This window comes from Gigantopelta aegis, chromosome 6 (assembly GCF_016097555.1).
Source record: "Gigantopelta aegis isolate Gae_Host chromosome 6, Gae_host_genome, whole genome shotgun sequence".
NCBI lineage: Eukaryota > Metazoa > Mollusca > Gastropoda > Neomphalida > Peltospiridae > Gigantopelta > Gigantopelta aegis.
This window is the reverse complement of record NC_054704.1, coordinates 2,961,488-2,983,238: the sequence shown is the minus strand read 5'-3', so window position 1 is coordinate 2,983,238 and position 21,751 is coordinate 2,961,488. Positions and strand designations below refer to the sequence as shown.

Sequence of the window (21,751 nt, the reverse complement as noted above, 5' to 3'; positions counted from 1 at the left end):
TGAGTGCTCCGCAAGGCTCACTGGGTAGGTGTAAACCACTTGCACCGACCAGTGATCCATAACTGGTTAACAAAGGCCATGGTTTGTGCTATCCTGCCTGTGGGAAGCGCAAATAAAAGATCCCTTGCTGCATGTTGTAAAAGAGTAGCTTATGTGGCGACAGCGGGTTTCCTCTAAAAAACAGTGTCAGAATGACCATATGTTTGACGTCCAATAGCCAATGATAAGATAAAAAATCAATGTGCTCTAGTGGCATCGTTAAATAAAACAAACTTTACTTTTTTTTCATTAACATTTTATCTACTGGAACGACTAGCTGTTTATAGTCCACAAGTTAAAGATTACCATCTGTCAGGATTAGCATTTCATCTACTGGTCAGGTCAGGTCAGAGTGTTTGATGTGCACATTCAGAGCAAGCTGTTGTAGCACATGCCTGTCCTGGGTACAGGTGCCAGCCTTAGCCGGCTCCTCCGTCTAGGACTTCATCTAGTAGAGTGATTAGCTGTTTATAGTCCACAAGTTAAAGATTACCACCTGTCATCATTAGCATTTCATCTACTGGAGTGACTGGCTGTTTATAGTCCACAAGTTAAAGATTACCACCTGTCATCATTAGCATTTCATCTACTGGAGTCACTGGCTGTTTATAGTCCACAGGTAAAGATTACCACCTGTCTTCATTAGCATTTCATCTACTGGAGTCACTGGCTGTTTATAGTCCACAGGTTAAAGATCACCACCTGTCATCATTAGCATTTCATCTACTGGAGTCACTGGCTGTTTATAGTCCACGTTAAAGATCACCACCTGTCTTCATTAGCATTTCATCTACTGGAGTGACTGGCTGTTTATAGTCCACAGGTTAAAGATCACCACCTGTCTTCATTAGCATTTCATCTACTGGAGTGACTGGCTGTTTATAGTCCACAGGTTAAAGATCACCACGTGTCATCATTAGCATTTCATCTACTGGAGTGACTGGCTGTTTATAGTCCACGTTAAAGATCACCACCTGTCTTCATTAGCATTTCATCTACTGGAGTGACTGGCTGTTTATAGTCCACAGGTTAAAGATCACCACCTGTCTTCATTAGCATTTCATCTACTGGAGTGACTGGCTGTTTATAGTCCACAGGTTAAAGATCACCACCTGTCTTCATTAGCATTTCATCTAATGGTCAGGTCAGGTCAGTGTGTTTGATGTGCACATTCAGAGCAAGCTGTTGTAGCGCATGCCTGTCCTGGGTACAGGTGCCAGCCTTGGCCAGCTCCTCCGTCTAGGACTTCATCTACTAGAGTGATTAGCTGTTTATACTGCACAAGTTAAAGATTACCACCTGTAATCACTATCTGGAGTCCCTAATGTCAGTGATTAGCCAGGGCTCACTGGTAGTCCACGTTTAAATGTCACCACCTGTCTTCATTGCATTTCATCTACTGGAGTGACTAATGGCTGTTTATAGTCCACAGGTTAAAGATCACCACCTGTCTTCATTAGCATTTCATCTACTGGAGTGATTGGCTGTTTATAGTCCACAGGTTTTAAAGATCAATGTTGTTTAAAAATCACACACGTGTCATCATTAGCATTTCATCTACTGGAGTGACTGGCTGTTTATAGTCCACGTTAAAGATCACCACCTGTCTTCATTAGCATTTCATCTACTGAAAGTGACTGGCTGTCTTATAGTCCACAGGTTAAAGATCACCACCTGTCTTCATTAGCATTTCATCTACTGGAGTGACTGGCTGTTTATAGTCCACAGGTTAAAGATCACCACCTGTCTTCATTAGCATTTCATCTAATGGTCAGGTCAGGTCAGTGTGTTTGATGTGCACATTCAGAGCAAGCTGTTGTAGCGCATGCCTGTCCTGGGTACAGGTGCCAGCCTTGGCCAGCTCCTCCGTCTAGGACTTCATCTACTAGAGTGATTAGCTGTTTATACTGCACAAGTTAAAGATTACCACCTGTAATCACTATCTCCCTAATGTCAGTGATTAGCCAGGGCTCACACTGGTACCAATGTTTAAATGTGTAGAGCATTTCCTTGAAAATAATTAAAATGTGTTACTTTAATGAAAGTTTTATTAGCCAAAGACTAAATGTTGTAGTCACTTTGTATAAAAATTAGCAAATAGCTAATTTTACAAAGCTCAGGGTGAGCCTCAATTAGCGGTCTATATTCCACATTTGAATGCCTGTTTTGAAGTCAAATTCCGAATAAGCCAGCACATGTTTGATCAATGGTTAGTATGTGTCCAATGTTGTTTAAAAATATCATTATAATAAAAACAAGATAAAAAATTAGCAAATAATAAAAAATATTTATTTCTGAAATTCTTAAACATATTTGACAAGAGTACACATACATATATAGAAATGTGTTAGATTATCTGATCAATAAATCAGTCACAGCCATCCACTCAATCCTATAGGCACTTTGACATTATACCCAGCCATCCACTCAATCCTATAGGCACTTTGACATTATACCCAGCCATCCACTCAATCCTATAGGCACTCTGACATTATACCCAGCAATCCACTCAATCCTATAGGCACTTTGACAGTATACCCATCCACCCACTCAATCCTATAGGCATCCAACCACATGTGTACCTACCCATCCATCCACTCAATCCTATAGGCATCCAACCACATGTGTACCTACCCATCCACCCACTCAATCCTATAGGCATCCAACCACATGTGTACCTACCCATCCATCCACTCAATCCTATAGGCACTTTGACATTATACCCATCCATCCAACCATCCAATTACATGTGTACCTACCCAACCATCCAACCACATGTGTACCTACCCATCCATCCAACCATCCAATTACATGTGTACCTACCCAACCATCCAACCACATGTGTACCTACCCATCCATCCAACCATCCAATTACATGTGTACCTACCCAACCATCCAATTACATGTGTACCTACCCATCCATCCAACCATCCAATTACATGTGTACCTACCCAACCATCCAACCACATGTGTACCTACCCATCCATCCAACCATCCAATTACATGTGTACCTACCCATCCATCCAACCATCCAATTACATGTGTACCTACCCATCCATCCAACCATCCAATTACATGTGTACCTACCCATCCATCCAACCATCCAATTACATGTGTACCTACCCAACCATCCAATTACATGTGTACCTACCCATCCATCCAACCATCCAATTACATGTGTACCTACCCATCCATCCAACCACATGTGTACCTACCCATCCATCCAACCATCCAATTACATGTGTACCTACCCAACCATCCAACCATCCAATTACATGTGTACCTACCCAACCATCCAATTACATGTGTACCCACCCAACCATCCAACCACATGTGTACCTACCCATCCATCCAACCATCCAATTACATGTGTACCTACCCAACCATCCAATTACATGTGTACCTACCCATTCATCCAACCATCCAATTACATGTGTACCTACCCACCCATCCAAATACATGTGTACCTACCCACCCCATCCAATTACATGTGTACCTACCCAACCATCCAATTACATGTGTACCTACCCAACCATCCACCACCACATGTGTACCTACCCAACCATCCAATTACATGTGTACCTACCTACCCATCCATACATGTGTACGTACCCACCATCCAATTACATGTGTACCTACCCATCCATCCAACCATCCAATTACATGTGTACCTACCCAACCATCCAACTACATGTGTACCTACCCAACCATCCAACTACATGTGTACCTACCCATCCATCCAACCATCCAATTACATGTGTACCTACCCAACCATCCAACCATCCAATTACATGTGTACCTACCCAACCATCCAACCACATGTGTACCTACCCAACCATCCAACCATTCAATTACATGTGTACCTACCCAATCCAAATACATGTGTACCTACCCAACCATCCAACCATCCAATTACATGTGTACCTACCCAACCATCCAACCACATGTGTACCTACCCATCCATCCAACCATTCAATTACATGTGTACCTACCCATCCAACCATCCAATTACATGTGTACCTACCCATCCATCCAATTACATGTGTACCTACCCAACCATCCAACCATCCAATTACATGTGTACCTACCCAACCATCCAACCACATGTGTACCTACCCATCCATCCAACCATCCAATTACATGTGTACCTACCCAACCATCCAATTACATGTGTACCTACCCAACCATCCAATTACATGTGTACCTACCCAACCATCCAACCACATGTGTACCTACCCAACCATCCAATTACATGTGTACCTACCCATCCATCCAACCATCCAATTACATGTGTACCTACCCAACCATCCAACCATCCAATTACATGTGTACCTACCCAACCATCCAACCACATGTGTACCTACCCATCCATCCAACCATCCAATTACATGTGTACCTACCCATCCATCCAACCATCCAATTACATGTGTACCTACCCATCCATCCAACCATCCAATTACATGTGTACCTACCCAACCATCCAACCACATGTGTACCTACCCATCCATCCAACCATTCAATTACATGTGTACCTACCCATCCATCCAACCATCCAATTACATGTGTACCTACCCAACCATCCAACCACGTGTACCTACCCATCCAACCATCCAATTACATGTGTACCTACCCATCCAACCATCCAATTACATGTGTACCTACCCATCCATCCAATTACATGTGTACCTACCCATCCATCCAACCATCCAATTACATGTGTACCTACCCATCCATCCAACCACATGTGTACCTACCCATCCATCCAACCATCCAATTACATGTGTACCTACCCAACCATCCAACCACATGTGTACCTACCCAACCATCCAATTACATGTGTACCCACCCAACCATCCAACCACATGTGTACCTACCCATCCATCCAACCATCCAATTACATGTGTACCTACCCAACCATCCAATTACATGTGTACCTACCCATTCATCCAACCATCCAATTACATGTGTACCTACCCATTCATCCAACCATCCAATTACATGTGTACCTACCCAACCATCCAATTACATGTGTACCTACCCACCCATCCAAATACATGTGTACCTACCCACCCCATCCAATTACATGTGTACCTACCCAACCATCCAATTACATGTGTACCTACCCATCCATCCAACCATCCAATTACATGTGTACCTACCCACCCCATCCAATTACATGTGTACCTACCCAACCATCCAATTACATGTGTACCTACCCATCCATCCAACCATCCAAATACATGTGTACCTACCCACCCATCCAAATACATGTGTACGTACCCACCCATCCAAATATCCAAATACATGTGTACCTACCCACCCATCCAAATACATGTGTACCTACCCATCCATCCAACCATCCAAATACATGTGTACCTACCCACCCATCCAAATACATGTGTACCTACCCATCCATCCAACCATCCAAATACATGTGTACCTACCCAACCATCCAAATACATGTGTACCTACCCACCCCATCCAACCATTCAATTACATGTGTACCTACCCACCCATCCAAATACATGTGTACCTACCCATCCATCCAACCATCCAAATACATGTGTACCTACCCAACCATCCAAATACATGTGTACCTACCCACCCCATCCAACCATTCAATTACATGTGTACCTACCCAACCATCCAATTACATGTGTACCTACCCATCCATCCAACCATCCAATTACATGTGTACCTAACCAACCATCCAACTACATGTGTACCTACCCACCCATCCAAATACATGTGTACGTACCCACCCATCCATATACATGTGTACGTACCCACCCATCCATATACATGTGTACCTACCCACCCATCCAAATACATGTGTACCTACCCACCCCATCCAAATACATGTGTACGTACCGAACCATCCAAATACATGTGTACGTACCGAACCATCCAAATACATGTGTACCTACCCAACCATCCAAATACATGTGTACCTACCCAACCATCCATCAATTTATTCATCCAAGTATCCATCTGTCCATTCATAGCACAAATGTGCTTTTTTACTATTTATTTTAAAAAACTATTTTTATTTATGCATTTATGCATCAAACATTTACTACCAATGGGTTGGAGTACAATAACAATGGTTAAAAATGCAAATCTCTGCACTAAGGACGATGACAATGTATTGCTCATAGTGACACACTCTTGTTTATCGGGTAACACACCTACATGGCCTGTGTGCCTCGTCCTGTGATGACAATCTATTGTACATAGTGACACAATGCTTGTTTATCGGGTAACACACCTACATGGCCCGTGTGCCTCGTCCTGTGCTGGTTATTTAAAGTTGATCATGCACCGTTCGTGTTGGTTCACTATAGTGAGTTATTCACATATTGATTTTCCTTGTCTCTTGTCATGCAGACGTGTATTAAAAGCACTGATACCTCAAATAAAACAATGTTTACACACTGGTGCGAAACAAACAGGTTGTAGTTCTATAGAAGATATATATGAAGTTACGTGATCGTCAACAACTAATGAAAACTGTTACGACACCCAAACAATTTATCGTCACCCACAGGATGTTTAATTATTGCACATTAGCTTAATACGCCCAGTGTGAACAAGGTGCGAGAGCCGCATGTGCAAAGAAAAAAGAAAAAAATGTTTTATTTAATGACACACTCAACACATTTTATTTATGGTTATATGGCGTCAGACACCTGGTCAAGGACCACACAAGTTTGAGAGAGGAAATCCGCTGTCGCCACTTCATGAGCTACTCTTTTCGATTAGCAGCAAGGGATCTTTTATATGCACCATCCCACAGACAGGGTAGGACATACCATGGCCTTTGATATACCAGTCGAGAAATAGCCCAATGGGCCCACCGATGGGGATCGATCCCAGACTGACCGTGCATCAAGCGAGCGCTTTACCACTGGGCTACATCCCGCCCCCTGCATGTGCAGGAATTTTAGCAGGGGGGTCTAGACTCGTGAGCGATTTTATAAAATGTATTTAAAAAACAGGGTTTTTTTTACTTGAGCATCAAACACACCCCCCCCCCCCCATTGCTCAAGTAAAAAAAAAGTTGACCCCCCCCCCCCCCCCCCCCCCCCCCAAGGCGGCATGTAGCTCAGTGTTAGTGCTCAGCTGCGGTGTGATAATTGAAATAATTGATCGCCAAATGTTTGATATCCAATGATAAATAAATAAATCTGCTCAAGTGGTGTTGTTAAACTTTCACAATCACATATTATCAGAATACTCTAAACATATAATTATATTCTGGGCTTTCACAACAGCAATCAAAATTTAAATAAAATATCAATGTGTGATGGCATATAATCAGTGAGACCCTAATACATGTACTAAAATGATATGGTTGGATTCCATCTTGAAAAAACAAAGGAATGTTAATGCCAGTTCAGTCAGTAGCGCGTAGTAGGTAACACTAGACTGTCAACATGTAGTGCAGGGATGTTAATGCCAGTTCAGTCAGTAGCGCGTGGTAGGTAACACTCGACTGTCAACATGTAGTGCAGGGATGTTAATGCCAGTTTCAGTCAGTAGTGCGTGGTAGGTAACACTAGACTGTCAACATGTAGTGCAGGGATGTTAATGCCAGTTCAGTCAGTAGCGCGTGGTAGGTAACACTAGACTGTCAACATGTAGTGCAGGGATGTTAATGCCAGTTCAGTCAGTAGCGCGTGGTAGGTAACACTAGACTGTCAACATGTAGTGCAGGGATGTTAATGCCAGTTCAGTCAGTAGCGTGTGGTAGGTAACACTCGACTGTCAACATGTAGTGCAGGGATGTTAATGCCAGTTCAGTCAGTAGCGTGTGGTAGGTAACACTAGACTGTATACATGTAGTGCAGGGATGTTAATGCCAGTTCAGTCAGTAGCGTGTGGTAGGTAACACTAGACTGTCAACATGTAGTGCAGGGATGTTAATGCCAGTTCAGTCAGTAGTACGTGGTAAGTAACACTCGACTGTCAACATGTAGTGCAGGGATGTTAATGCCACTAGACTGTCAACATGTAGTGCAGGGATGTTAATGCCAGTTCAGTCAGTAGCGTGTGGTAGGTAACACTAGACTGTCAACATGTAGTGCAGGGATGTTAATGCCACTAGACTGTCAACATGTAGTGCAGGGATGTTAATGCCAGTTCAGTCAGTAGTACGTGGTAAGTAACACTAGACTGTCAACATGTAGTGCAGGGATGTTAATGCCAGTTCAGTCAGTAGCGTGTGGTAAGTAACAGTAGCGTGTGGTAAGTAACACTAGACTGTCAACATGTAGTGCAGGGATGTTAATGCCAGTTCAGTCAGTAGTACGTGGTAAGTAACACTAGACTGTCAACATGTAGTGCAGGGATGTTAATGCCAGTTCAGTCAGTAGCACGTGGTAGGTAACGCTAGACTGTCAACATATAGTACAGGGATGTTAATGCTAATTCATAAAGATCTCTTAGGCTCTGCTAGACAATAAAGAAGCATCCTCTTTGCAAGTTTTTTTTGCATTGTCCTGCGATATCACAAAGTTGCGAGAGTTTAGTGAATTAGGTCCGTAGGTGACACTTGTGTCAGTAGATTGGCAATATAATACTCATTTACCATATGATCACATCCAAATATGTTTGTATTTGATATGCAATATTTTGATGTCATCATATGGTAAACATAGACATGTAACACTTGGTATCAACATTTAAGTTATTATCAATATATGATAAATATGTAACACTTGATATGGACACATGGTAAATATTTAACACTTGATATCAACATAATGTAACACTTGGTAACAACATATGGTAAAAAAGTAGCACATATAACCATAAATAAAATGTGATGGGTGCGTCGTTAAATAAAACATTTCCTTCCTTGGTACTGAAAAACATGTATGGTAAATATGTAACTAGGGTATCAACATAACACTTTGATGTTAATAGATCATAAATGAAAAACATGTATGGTAAATATGTAACTAGGGTATCAACATAACACTTTGATGTTAATAGATCATAAATGAAAAACATGTATGGTAAATATGTAACTAGGGTATCAACATAACACTTTGATGTTAATAGATCATAAATGAAAAACATGTATGGTAAATATGTAACTTGGGTATCAACATAACACTTTGATGTTAATAGATCATAAATGAAAATTTAAATATGGACATGATATGATAAATGTAACACTTTCATAGCAACCTCTGATCTAGAGTTAGAGAAGAAACCTGCTACTTGTTGTATGCACTTTCCTCACAAATGGGATAGCACATGTATCACAGCCTTTGATATACCAGTTGTAGAGCAACTGGTAGAATGGAAAAAAATCCAATGGATAAACCGAACATATTTGACCGTATAAGCACACACAAGCCAAATCGGTAACATTGTGTACTGAAAGAAAGAAATGTTTTTATTTAACAACACACTCAACACATTTTATTTACGGTTACTTCATGGACTACTCTTTCTGATTAGCAGCAAGGGATCTTTTATTTGCACTTCCCACAGGCAGGATAGCACAAACCATGGCCTTTGTTGATCCAGTTATGGATCATTGGTCGGTGCAAGTGGTTTACACCTACCCATTGAGCCTTGTGGAGCACTCACTCAGGGTTTGGAGTTGGTATGTGGATTAAAAAACCCATGCCTCGACTGGGATCCGAACCCGGTACCTACCAGCCTGTAGACCGATGGCCTAACCACGACGCCGGTTTGTGTATTGAAGTGTACCACATACTACACACATTACTGACAACAACAACAAATGAACCAATGAGTGGCACATGACATCTTGCTGATCCTTCAAACCTTGAATGTTGCTCATTACCTTCTGTGCTTGACGTGCGGTCAGTTTAGGATTGATAACCATCGACGGGGCCAATTCGGCTATTTTTCGTTCTAGGTAAGTGCACCACGACTGGTATATCAGAGGCCGTAGTATAGAAACACAATAAGATACCGCTGACACTTTCAAAGTGACAACAGAAACATGACAAGATACCGCTGACACTGTCAAAGTGACAACAGAAACATGATAAGATACCGCTGACACTGTCAAAGTGACAATAGAAACATGACAAGATACCGCTGACACCGTCAGTGACAATAGAAACATGACAATATACCGCTGACACTTTCAAAGTGACAACAGAAACATGACAATATACCGCTGACACTGTCAAGGTGACAACAGAAACATGACAAGATACCGCTGACACTGTCAAGGTGACAATAGAAACATGATAAGATACCACTGACACTGTCAAGGTGACAATAGAAACATGATAAGATACCACTGACACTGTCAAGGTGACAATAGAAACACAACAAGATACCGCTGACACTTTCAAAGTGACAACAGAAACATGACAATATACCGCTGACACCGTCAAAGTGACAATAGAAACATGACAAGATACCGCTGACACTGTCAAGGTGACAATAGAAACATGATAAGATACCACTGACACTGTCAGTGACAACAGAAACATGACAAGATATCACTGACACTGTCACGGTGACAACAGAAATGAGGAACAGTAAACAATAAATCAGCATTACCGTAGTTGCTAAAAGCTGTTCACAGTGTTTCAAAGAGTTAAAATTATGCAAAGTTTTTATGAATATTTTAACTTATTTGAAATTTGTTAGATTGTGATGGTTCTTTCACCATCAACCACTGCCTGTGAAAGATCTTTCCACAAGCGAAATCAACAATTGCCTACTTTGCAGTTTAGTTGCTTGACAATGTTTTACTTGCTAAGAAATAAAAGGCTGCCTAGATAGGCTCATTTCATTTCAACTTATTTTCGTGCTTATATCCAATTAAGGTTCAAGTACGCTGTCCTGGGCACATACCTCAGCTATCTGGGCTGTCTGTCCAGGACAGTGGGTTAGTTGTTAGTGGTTAGTGAGAGAGAAGAGCTATCTGGGCTGTCTGTCCAGGACAGTCACGAGTGGGTTAGTTGTTAGTGGTTAGTGAGAGAGAAGAGGGTGTAGTGGCCTTACACCTACACATTGAGCCCTTAAGAACTCGCTCTGGGTTAGAGCCGGTACCTGGCTGCGAACCCTGTACCTACCAGCCTGTAGTCCGATGGCTTAACCACTGCACCACCGAGGCCGGTTGGATAGGCTCACATGCAAAGTTGTAGACCAGAGCATTGATCAGTTTTTTGTTGTGTGGTTACAAACTGTAAACATTATTTAATAACAATAATAAAGAAATAATAAATAACTGTGTCAAGAATGGCTGCAATGGGATGTCACATCCCAATATGAGACAGTTGACATTATTAAAGGAAAGAAAAGTGAAACATTCAAATTTAATATATGGGCAAAAGATCCTGGACTTACTAGAAGTGAAGAGCCGACTTCTAGAGGGGTAGTGATACTTTAGATGCCTGTAATGGTCAATTCAGGAAAGAAGTTAGTTTTATTTGCTATACTTTAAGTAATAGTGTTTACCCTTTTAAATTTTAAGATAAGAGAGACAACTGTAATTTTATGTTCAAGAGAGAAAACCACATACATTTTTACTGTTTTTGTTATATGTCTACTGTCAAAACAAAACTACCCCCACCCCCCCCCCCCCCCCCCCACCCAACAAAACAACAACAATAATAACAACACCTAAGCTAAAGAAAATTGATAAATGATATAGAAATGGATAATGATGATCTCATATTGAAATACTAGTTTCAGGAATGCCTCCATCGTCTGAGGTAGATGTCAGACCACTAAATGAACTACTGAAAAGACCAGTGTGAATAAATGAACTGTTGAAAGGACCAGCGTGAATAAATGAACTGTTGAAAGGACCAGTGTGACTATCACAACCTCACAACAGAACACAACATATACAGTTTACTAAATATACTAACATTGTCACCTTCAAAACATATTCTTTCACAGAGATGGAATACACGTGACAAACAGAGAACTGCAAACTTCTTGAAAAATATTAATTATCATGTTGATATTCTATAAACACTTACTTTACAATTTGCAAACTTTGTGGAGAAAATAACTACACAAGTGTTGTATTTCGACATGGCAAACCAGTAACTTGTGACATCATCAACTCCTTGGTTACCAGAGGTCGGCCTGTTATGTAGGAATTAATCAGGACCGGTGTTTCACAAGGATCTATATTGGGTCAGATCATTTTCCTAATCTTTGTTAATGATCTCTTCCTCAATTTAGGTCAGTGTGTGAATATTAGCAATAAACTAATTACTGCCACATATCGATACTGTAATCAATAAATGCAATTAATTAGTAAAATTATTTATTGTGTAACTAGGGATACAGGGATCTGCAGATGGTATATACTTAACCAGTATATTCTAAAGGATTATCAGGCTCTTAAAATGGAGGAAAGTTAGTTCCATAAAGTCTCTATTGTGGAATGCTTTTGGTGTGGTAAAACTAATCATCACTATGATGCATGTTTTTACAAAAATGCGAGATGCTACAATTGCAGTCAAACAGATTATTTGAACAGGAAATGTTAAAATGAAATGCAAAAAGTAAAAAAAAGAAGTGGAAAGAATATATTTAGTCAATTTAAGAAAAAACCTTAAAGGGACATACCCTAATTTTTAAACACTAAGGCATATTTTTTACTATTAGAGCCATTTTTAATAATTATATTGTTTAGATTATCCATTTCCCTACATTCAAAGTGTTTTTGGTTATCCTGGTGTTTTTAATATCACATTTCTCATATTTTTAAAAATGCACGTGTGCCAGAGAAGTAACAGTTATGGAGTCAAGTTTTAGTACAATTTTAGAGTGGTATTTCACCATTTCAAAGCCACAGACATCAATATTAGTATGAACTGTTGGATGACTGACAAAGCGTTACTGGTTTTCATATGGTAAGAAGCTCTCGTGCGCTTGCAGTATAAGATGTGAGTGATTTCCATCATATTGTGGTAAATTGTGGGATTTATTTTATTGTTGCAGCATCTATCCGAGCATCCCTCCATGCATTTATTTACTTATTGCTTTCTGTTCTGCTTACCAAAGTAAGTTGAGTATCCAGTTGCGTCCACATTTGTCTGGAGGTCGTTAAGTTCAACAAGTGAAAAATCAAACAGTGGACTAAGATGACAGGAATGAAAAATCCTGTTGTTAGTTGATGGAAGGAGAAACGAATACAACACAACTATTACAGATGAACAGATGTAAATACTCCCATTTGTGATGTTCTCATTTTCACACCAAAGTTCACAGGAATTTGTTAGGTGTTAAAAAATGATTAATTCATTACTAAAATGTAGGAAGAACATGAGACTTTCCTGTGAAATGTGTAATACTTGTAAGCCGGACTTAAGAGAGTGGTTGTGTAGCAACTCGTACAACTCCTACCTGTACTCACAGCAAGTGTTCTGGGTGTAACTCCATTAACAGTCCAGTCATCATTGGTTCTCATGAACCACAGTGGTGTCATCAGGAAGGTGAGAAACTCAAACGGATACCAAAAGGAGATTGGTTTTGTAAAACATGTCCAATAGAGAGCAGTAAAAGAGAGAAAAGAAAAAGAAGAGTACCAGTATGGTACATGATACTCCTGTCAGGAGTTTGACAAGTATATCATTTGTAGAAATAAATAAACTCAAAGAAACACACAACCTTTACCAGTCATGTACAGTTGCAGACGTGTAGACACAATTCTCCTCTTTGTGATTTTGTTATTTTCACACTAAAATTTTATGCTCACTAACATTTCATGGTTTACAGTATCTGACATTATTTACAAATAAACTAAACTTGATTTACTATTATATTCACAGGCACAGAGAAATCTGCTCAACCTATAGAAATGAAAACGAGAGGGTAGGCTCAGTGTCAACTGTGGCACAGTGAATAAAAAGGGCGATAACTGCATCAAGGTTTGGTGTGAGATCTGCCATGCTACTGAAAGGTGAAATAGATAAAAACTATGTCTATGTGAATCCATTTTGTTTCCAACTGGTCTCACCGCACCACCAGTTATTTGTGGCAAACAGTAAGAATCTGTGGCACTTGGTAAATTTCAATCATCATGTTATGTAATGTGGGCTATATGTGATGCCAGAGCTTCCCTTTCGTAGGGCTTCAGCTGATGGAATTGTGGACGTTCTATCGCGAGAGTGAAATGTCCCTACTCCGGAAGAAATTCTACCACAATTCCCAAGAAAATGTTCCTTTTCTTGGAATATGACTGAATAGTGAAATAACATTGAAAAAAACCCCAGTAACTATTACAGTCAAGTTCAAGGGCAGTTGTATGTATCTAGATAAGAAATGTGCTATTTTGTGGTGTTTGCTAAACCAAAAAGCTGGGAACCTTGCACAACATAACATGTGATGTTTCAGGGCTGGGAGTGTAACACTGAACTAAAATAGTCTACAAAGAGTACTGTTCTTTGTAATTAAACATAGGAAATTCATTGAGTTATGTGTTTAATACATAAATAATAATATTTGTTACTTTATCATTAATATTTTATTATTATTATTATTAAGTAATTTTTTTTATGTACTTTGCATTCTTAGAATCATGTAAAGATTAAAGACAAAATAGGCCAATTTATGTGTTGCCGATACGTTATTCTAGAATTAAAATTAAGGTTGGATTTTCATTGTAAATTTGAACAATTTCCGGGTTTGGTAATTTGATGTCGCCTAACGACATGTCTTCGTAGAAACTTGGAAAGTAATGGAAGAATGTAACAGAGTTAGACTCCGAGATGTATTTACATAATGCCTCGGTGTTACTTACCTACATGTGCCACTTAGTTAAATGTGTTTAACCAGCTAACCAGTGTGCATGGTTGACGGTCGACTGGAGAAATAATGCCTCAATGTTACTTACCTACATGTACCACTTAGTTAAATGTGTTTAACCAGCTAATCAGTGTGCATGGTTGACAGTCGACTGGAGGAATAATGCCTGGTGAACTGCAACTTTTAATTATATCTACATATATAATATGTTTGAACTCCACGAAAGTGTATGTATTTTCCAGGTAATTAGTTGTTGAGGATTGCCTCACAACTCTGTGCCAGTCACTTGAATTGGCATGATAATAACAAATGTGTATACCATATTGAGTGCAGAACCAGAGTGTTCCGCCAACAAAGTATGGGTAAACTGTGATGTTTCATTACCACGAAGTAATCACCAAATCTCCAAAAATGTCACCGATACTACACGCAATTTTATTATGTGCACCATCAATAAGCTGAAGGAATGTTGCCATCCCATTAGGACCGTGCAGCTCGAACCTTTTAATGAGGAATTATTTCTGTTTCACTTATGGAAAATACTCAACAAGGTACACAGCAAATTGGGTATATCTTGTTCAGCTCTCTGGCCTCCTCGTAGCAAGCAAGGGACAACAGTAACGTTCAACATATTGGCAAACAAGAGAGAAATATGTTTGATCCCCCCCCCCCCCCCCCCCAACCCCGACTTCTTTAGAAGAAACCTGCGAAAAAGATAGGTAAATACCAGTTTAAAAATAGTCTTAGTACTTATATTTTAGTTACTTGTAGAGAAATTAATTAACTTTTATTTTAAAGTATTATTTTGTTGTTAAATGGAACACTAAGGAAGAAGCAAGACACAGCAGTAACATTTCAATTACTGGCAAATGAGAAAAATGTGTTAGTTTTATCAGGCGCGTTCGCAGGGTGTGTGTGTGTGTGTGTGTGTGTGTGTTTGGGGGTCGAAACCCCCCCTGCTCAAGGCGAAAACAAATTTCATATTCCCCCAGACCCCCCACCATGGGTTTGCGCCTGCGGCGCTCGCGGTGTCGGGCTTCGCCAGACACCTCGACCCCACCTCCTGCAAAATTTCCTGCACATGCCCTTGTTTATTTCATTTATATATATTCATTATTATTTATTTTAAAAATTTATTATTCACATTTAAAAAAAATATCTTTATAATTGAATTATATTTTTATTTCATATCTATTAATTAATAAATGTTATTTTATTTTATTTCATTAACTTTTTACTTTATTTTATTAACTTCATTTTTAGTTTTATTGTTTTTTTAATTTATTAGGGAATGAGAAATGACTTCACCGATCCTTTTCCACATACAAGACTGTTCCGAGTTTATTTCCCTCCAATAAGGGCAGATAACAATAACTATGCGTTTTTAAAAAAACCCACAGTCAGACTTTTTTTCCTTTAATTCAAAGTGAAGATCATTTCAAAGTAAGTATTTCTTGGTCTCCATAAGCTCGAAATAGATCACAATTCACGATTAGGGTGGAAAAACATGATGGTAGTAGTTATTTTGACTGCAATTCCGTTCCCAGCAAAACTGCTCGGAACCGTTCAGATCTCGCTATAGGCGTAATGCGTTAGGCAGATTAACCTTGATTTGTGCTTGCACATGTATTCAAGGTTAATCTTGATGAACTATAGTGAACTTGACATCGATCGAGTGAAAAGTGATTGCTACGATATCACACTGGAAAACGAAAAATGAAATGAGCAGATAGAAAAGCAAGAGAAAGAAATATGTGAGATTAAATCTTTAGGTGAAAAACTAGCACAAGTCAATACAGCTATATTACTAACAGAAATAAACAATATTCCAGAAAGAACAATATCAGTCTTTAACCTGCCAGAGAAAAAAAGGAGAAAATTTAAAAAAGTTTTTTTTCCAAGATTCTGAAAGATAAAGGAGATGTGAACTTAGAAAAAGATGATATTGTGGCCATCCACAGAATACATCATTCTGATAAAAAGAAATTAAAACCAGTCATTGTTAAATTCCAATCTTCAGATGTAAAAGTGAAAATACTGAAAGTGAGAAAGCAGTTCAAAGATGAACATACTATCTGTTTTGCACAAGATGTGACAGAAACAAATGTACTCCTGATTAACCGACTAAAACAACACCAACATATAGTTAATGCATGGTATTTTAATGGAAAGGTGTATGGAGAGACAAAAGAAGGAAAACGGTACCACTTCTCTCCCATGGACAATTTAGAAACAGTGTTGGGACTCTCTGGCATATGATATTCAGACAGACAAAGGATTTCCATTACCATTTAAATTTCCTGTCAACAGTATTTAAGATAGTTACATTTCCGTTTGACACATTTCTGGAGACATCTCTGGCACAATACTACCCGAACCTGGTACTCAAGTTACTGGAGACATCTCTGGCACAAAGCTACCCGAACCTGGTACTCAAGTTACTGGTGACATCTCTGGCACAAGGTGACAAAACCTCCAAAAACAAGTTAAAAGGGTGATGCAATTTCAGATGGCAGAGTTATTCTTTAATGCAGAGAATAGCCATCTTCCTCCGATGCTACCTCTAATCTGCAACCTCGAGCACACTGCATGATGTCTCCCTCCAGCAGTTCAGCAATGTGCTCCCTTATAGCAGGACAACACAGCATACTAAGCACTATGAATGTAACCACTATGAACATAACCAGTGTCAATGTAACCACTATGAACGTAACCAGTGTCAATGTAACCACTATGAACATAACCAGTGTCAATGTAACCACTATGAAAGTAACCAGTGTCAGTGTAACCATTATGAATGTAACCACTATGAACGTAACCAGTGTCAATGTAACCACTATGAACGTAACCAGTGTCAATGTAACCATTATGAATGTAACCACTATGAACGTAACCAGTGTCAATGTAACCACTATGAACGTAACCAGTGTCAATGTAACCACTATGAACATAACCAGTGTCAATGTATCCACTATGAACGTAACCAGTGTCAATGTGGGCAGGCCCCAGGTATGGACGAAGAAACACATCAGACGTTATCTTGGCTATAACAGAGCTGGGCAACTGAGACTGAAAACACACCGTTTGCAATCAATATACAATGTGAAATCTCCATCTCCTAGATTTGACTGATTTTCTTAACTCCTGTCGCGTGATGTAAATAAGGAAGAACCCGGACATTACTCAATAAGCTGTAGTACACTCAAGTAATCCATTATATATTTCATGTTTTAAACAATCAACTTTTATTTTCTTTGTTTAAGCCTTCCTCTAAGAGCATTTTCAGGAAAAATGCAGAGGTGGAGGAGGTGTAGACTTTACAAATAATAGTATCAGGATGGCAAATTTTCATAAAACAGTTGATGCCATAATCATTGTCTAATTGGCATTTGTGTATTACATTTTCTATAACTAAACAGAAGTTAACACTATTTAAATGTGAGTCTAACTTATTAGCTCAAGCCAATTGAAAGTCATTCCTTGTTAGGTTCACTGTGATAAGGTGGGGCTCTAAAACCTGTTCAAATTAAGTCATTCCTTCTTAGGTTCACTGTGACAAGGTGGGGCTCTAAAACCTGTTCAACTTAAGTCATTCCTTGTTAGGTTCACTGTGACAAGGTGGGGCTCTAAAACACAAATTTTGTTGGAATCCTTCTGAATCCAGCAAGCTCTTTAACAAGACGACGCAACATTCCAAATCTTTTTCTTTGCTGCAATATTTCAAGAACCAAGCACCTGTGTTTTCTATATTTGTCTTTCTTCCAGTAGTAATGCACAGGTTCAGCTATGAGCAATAAATCTTGTTAAATTCATGGTGACTGGACATGATGAACAAAAGGGCTTCTGTATGAAATACACCGGCATCGGTCTTCATTCTCAATGTCATGGTTGCAGTTACGATTAATCGAAGTAAGAAATTATTCTCACTAAGAAGAAGAATAAGAAGTGCTCTAGTACAGCACTAGTAGTGTCGTTAAACAAAAACAAACTTTAACTTCATTAAAGATTGAGTCTGGACTCAAAAGTTTTATAAGCACAGGCCCAGAGGAATAAGAAACTCATTAAAGCAAAACTTAGAGATGTCTTAAGAAATAATTCAAAACTGTTGTGGCAAACAATAAATAATATTAAAGGGAAAGTCAAAAATGAAATAATAACAGGCCCAAAACATTTTCAAGACACCTGATAAAAGATATCCATTAAATGTATCGAACCAGTGAAGACCACTCTAAGAATAATTTAAAATATAATCAAACAATATTCCAATCCATGCAAATGAAATATTGCAATTAAAGAAATGAAATTAGGAAAAGCTCAAGGAGATGTCAATATAAGTAATGAATTTGTTAAAGATTTTATCCAAAAACAGAGGGCTCATTCAATCATTATTCCATTGTATAAAAAGAGGACTCCATTGTATAAAAAGAGGACTCGTTCAATCATTATTCCATTGTATAAAAAGAGGACTCGTTCAATCATTATTCCATGTATAAAAAGAGCTCATTCAATCATTATTCCATTGTATAAAAAGAGGGCTCATTCAATCAGTATTCCATTATATAAAAAGAGGACTCATTCAATCATTATTCCATTGTATAAAAAGAGGGCTCATTCAATCATTATTCCATTGTATAAAAAGAGGACTCATTCAATCAGTATTCCATTGTATAAAAAGAGGGCCCGTTCAATCATTATTCCATTGTATAAAAAGAGAGCTCATTCAATCATTATTCCATTGTATAAAAAGGAAAGCAAAGTTAAAAAAAAAATTGTTTAACAACACCACAAGAGCACATTGATTTATTAATCATCGGCTATTGGATGTCAAACATTTGGTAATTGTGACATATAGTCTTAGAGAGGAAACCTGCTACATTTTTCCATTAGTAGCAAGGGATCTTTTATATGCACGATCCCAAGGACAGGATAGCACATACCATGGCCTTTGATATACCAGACATAGTGCACTGGCTGGAACGAGAAATTAGCCCAATGGGGCCACTGACAGGGATCGATCCTAGACCAACTGCCCATGAAGTGAGTGCTTTACCACTGGGCTACATCTCGCCTTCTACATAGATAAAAGTCATCAAACTGACATATCCAAACTGAATGTTAAGACTGTTACCAGACTATAGACCACACATATACATTAAACACATTCACTGATAAATACTGATGTAAAAATAAACACGTTTATGCATGTATTGTTGAATTTAAACTGGCATTTGATTATGTTAACAGACAAAAATTATTCCACAAAGTTGCATTGATGGAAATTACAGGAAATATATTAAACATAATCAATAATTTAAATGTAATTTACAGTGTTCAAACAAAAACAAGCTGCTTAACACTATTCCATTCAAACATTGGATTATGGCAAAAGCGTATGTTATCACCAACCATTTTTAATATATTCATTAATGACCGACACATTCTTACCAATGCCCACAAATCCACCCTTGGACACCAAATTCTCATCCACCCCACAAAGACACACACTCACATACAGCTATAATTTGACAGCCACAAAACTAGACAGCCACACATCCACGAACCCAAACAGCCACAAAAACTTCCATAACTATGTATCCAAAGACAGCCACCCTTCCAAAGGCACCATAATTGTATACATGTAATATTCTCAGAATATCATTCAGTAATTGCTCTTGGTATCTCCTAGGTTAATTACATCCATGTAATACTGTCAGTATCTCATAGGATACTGTATCACATACTGTAGTTTGGCTGTGACCTGACCCAACTGATCATGTTTTGTCAAGTGAAGACTGTTTTCTCCACACCGGATTTCTCCAGTGACAACGAAAGACATAAAGTATCACCGGACAATGATTACTCTGTTGCGGTGTGCTGCTGTAAGAGTTGCAGCAAGAGAGGTCTGACGGCTCCCAGTGAAATGTCTGGTGGACCGCGACACATGACGTCTGGCGCGGAGTTGGACAGCTGTCTCTGTCGGATGTCAGGCTGTCCCGTGATCACATCTGACAGTGTCAGGAAGCTGAAACAACAAACACTGATGTTAACGGTAGAAGTAATGACAAGACGGTCAAAACACACAACATGAAAACTGACAGACTCCTCTAAAAACATTAATTATATACATTACTCATTTTTAAAGTGAATTAATCTGTTCATAACTTCTCGTTCCAACCAGTCCACCACAACTGGTCAACAGCCGTAGTATGTGCTTTTTTCTCTGTAGCAAAGTACAGATAAAAGATTCCTCGCTGCTAATTGAAAAATGTAGCGTGATTCCTCTGATGACTACGAGTCAGAATTACCAAATGTTTGACATCCAACAGCTGATAATTAAGTCAATAATGTGTTCTAGTGGTGTCGTTAAACAAAACAAACTTTAACTGTTCATAACTGAACATTTTTCTTGACTATTTTACATTTAATAACAAAAATACCAACAGTGAAATCGACTTTTAGGAATAAGTAGAAACAGATGTAGAAATAAGGATATTATTTTTTTCCCATTATAAATCTGTACCTCTGCCATGTTGGAACCATTGAGAAAATATCCTCAGCAAACTGAGCCAGTATTTGGTGCTGAAAAGAAATTCAAACCAATGTTTTATGTGGACACATTCTGTGTTGATTGGACTAATATTACGTAAGATTTAACTTGAACCAATGTTTTAGGTGGTCACATTCGGTGTCGACTGGACTAATATTAGGTAAGATTTAACTTGAACCAATGTTTTAGGTGGTCACATTCTGTGTCGACTGGACTAATATTACGTAAGATTTAACTTGAACCAATGTTTTAGGTGGTCACATTCTGTGTCGACTGGACTAATATTAAGTAAGATTTAACTTGAACCAATGTTTTAGGTGGTCACATTCTGTGTCGACTGGACTAATATTACGTAAGATTTAACTTGAACCAATGTTTATGGCCCCCAGCACATTC

General features: G+C 38.9%; 1 protein-coding gene and 1 long non-coding RNA gene across 2 annotated transcripts in view; both read right to left on the bottom strand.

Moving 5' to 3' along the window:
* Positions 1–2,311: 2,311 nt before the first annotated feature.
* LOC121375648 lies at positions 2,312–3,625 on the bottom strand. The gene is made up of 2 exons (XR_005958335.1): positions 3,594–3,625; positions 2,312–3,378 (listed from the first exon to the last, which is right to left on the bottom strand). It is a non-coding gene; the product is annotated as an uncharacterized LOC121375648 (long non-coding RNA).
* Positions 3,626–20,007: 16,382 nt separating this feature from the next.
* Positions 20,008–21,751, bottom strand: part of LOC121373940 — a 32,804-nt gene continuing 31,060 nt past the window's right edge. The window contains exons 18-19 of the mRNA XM_041500778.1: positions 21,329–21,387; positions 20,008–20,830 (exon numbers count right to left, since the gene is read on the bottom strand). Of these exons, the coding sequence (XP_041356712.1) occupies positions 20,665–20,830; positions 21,329–21,387 (225 nt within the window). The 3' untranslated portion in view covers positions 20,008–20,664. The remainder of the gene's footprint in view (positions 20,831–21,328; positions 21,388–21,751) is intronic.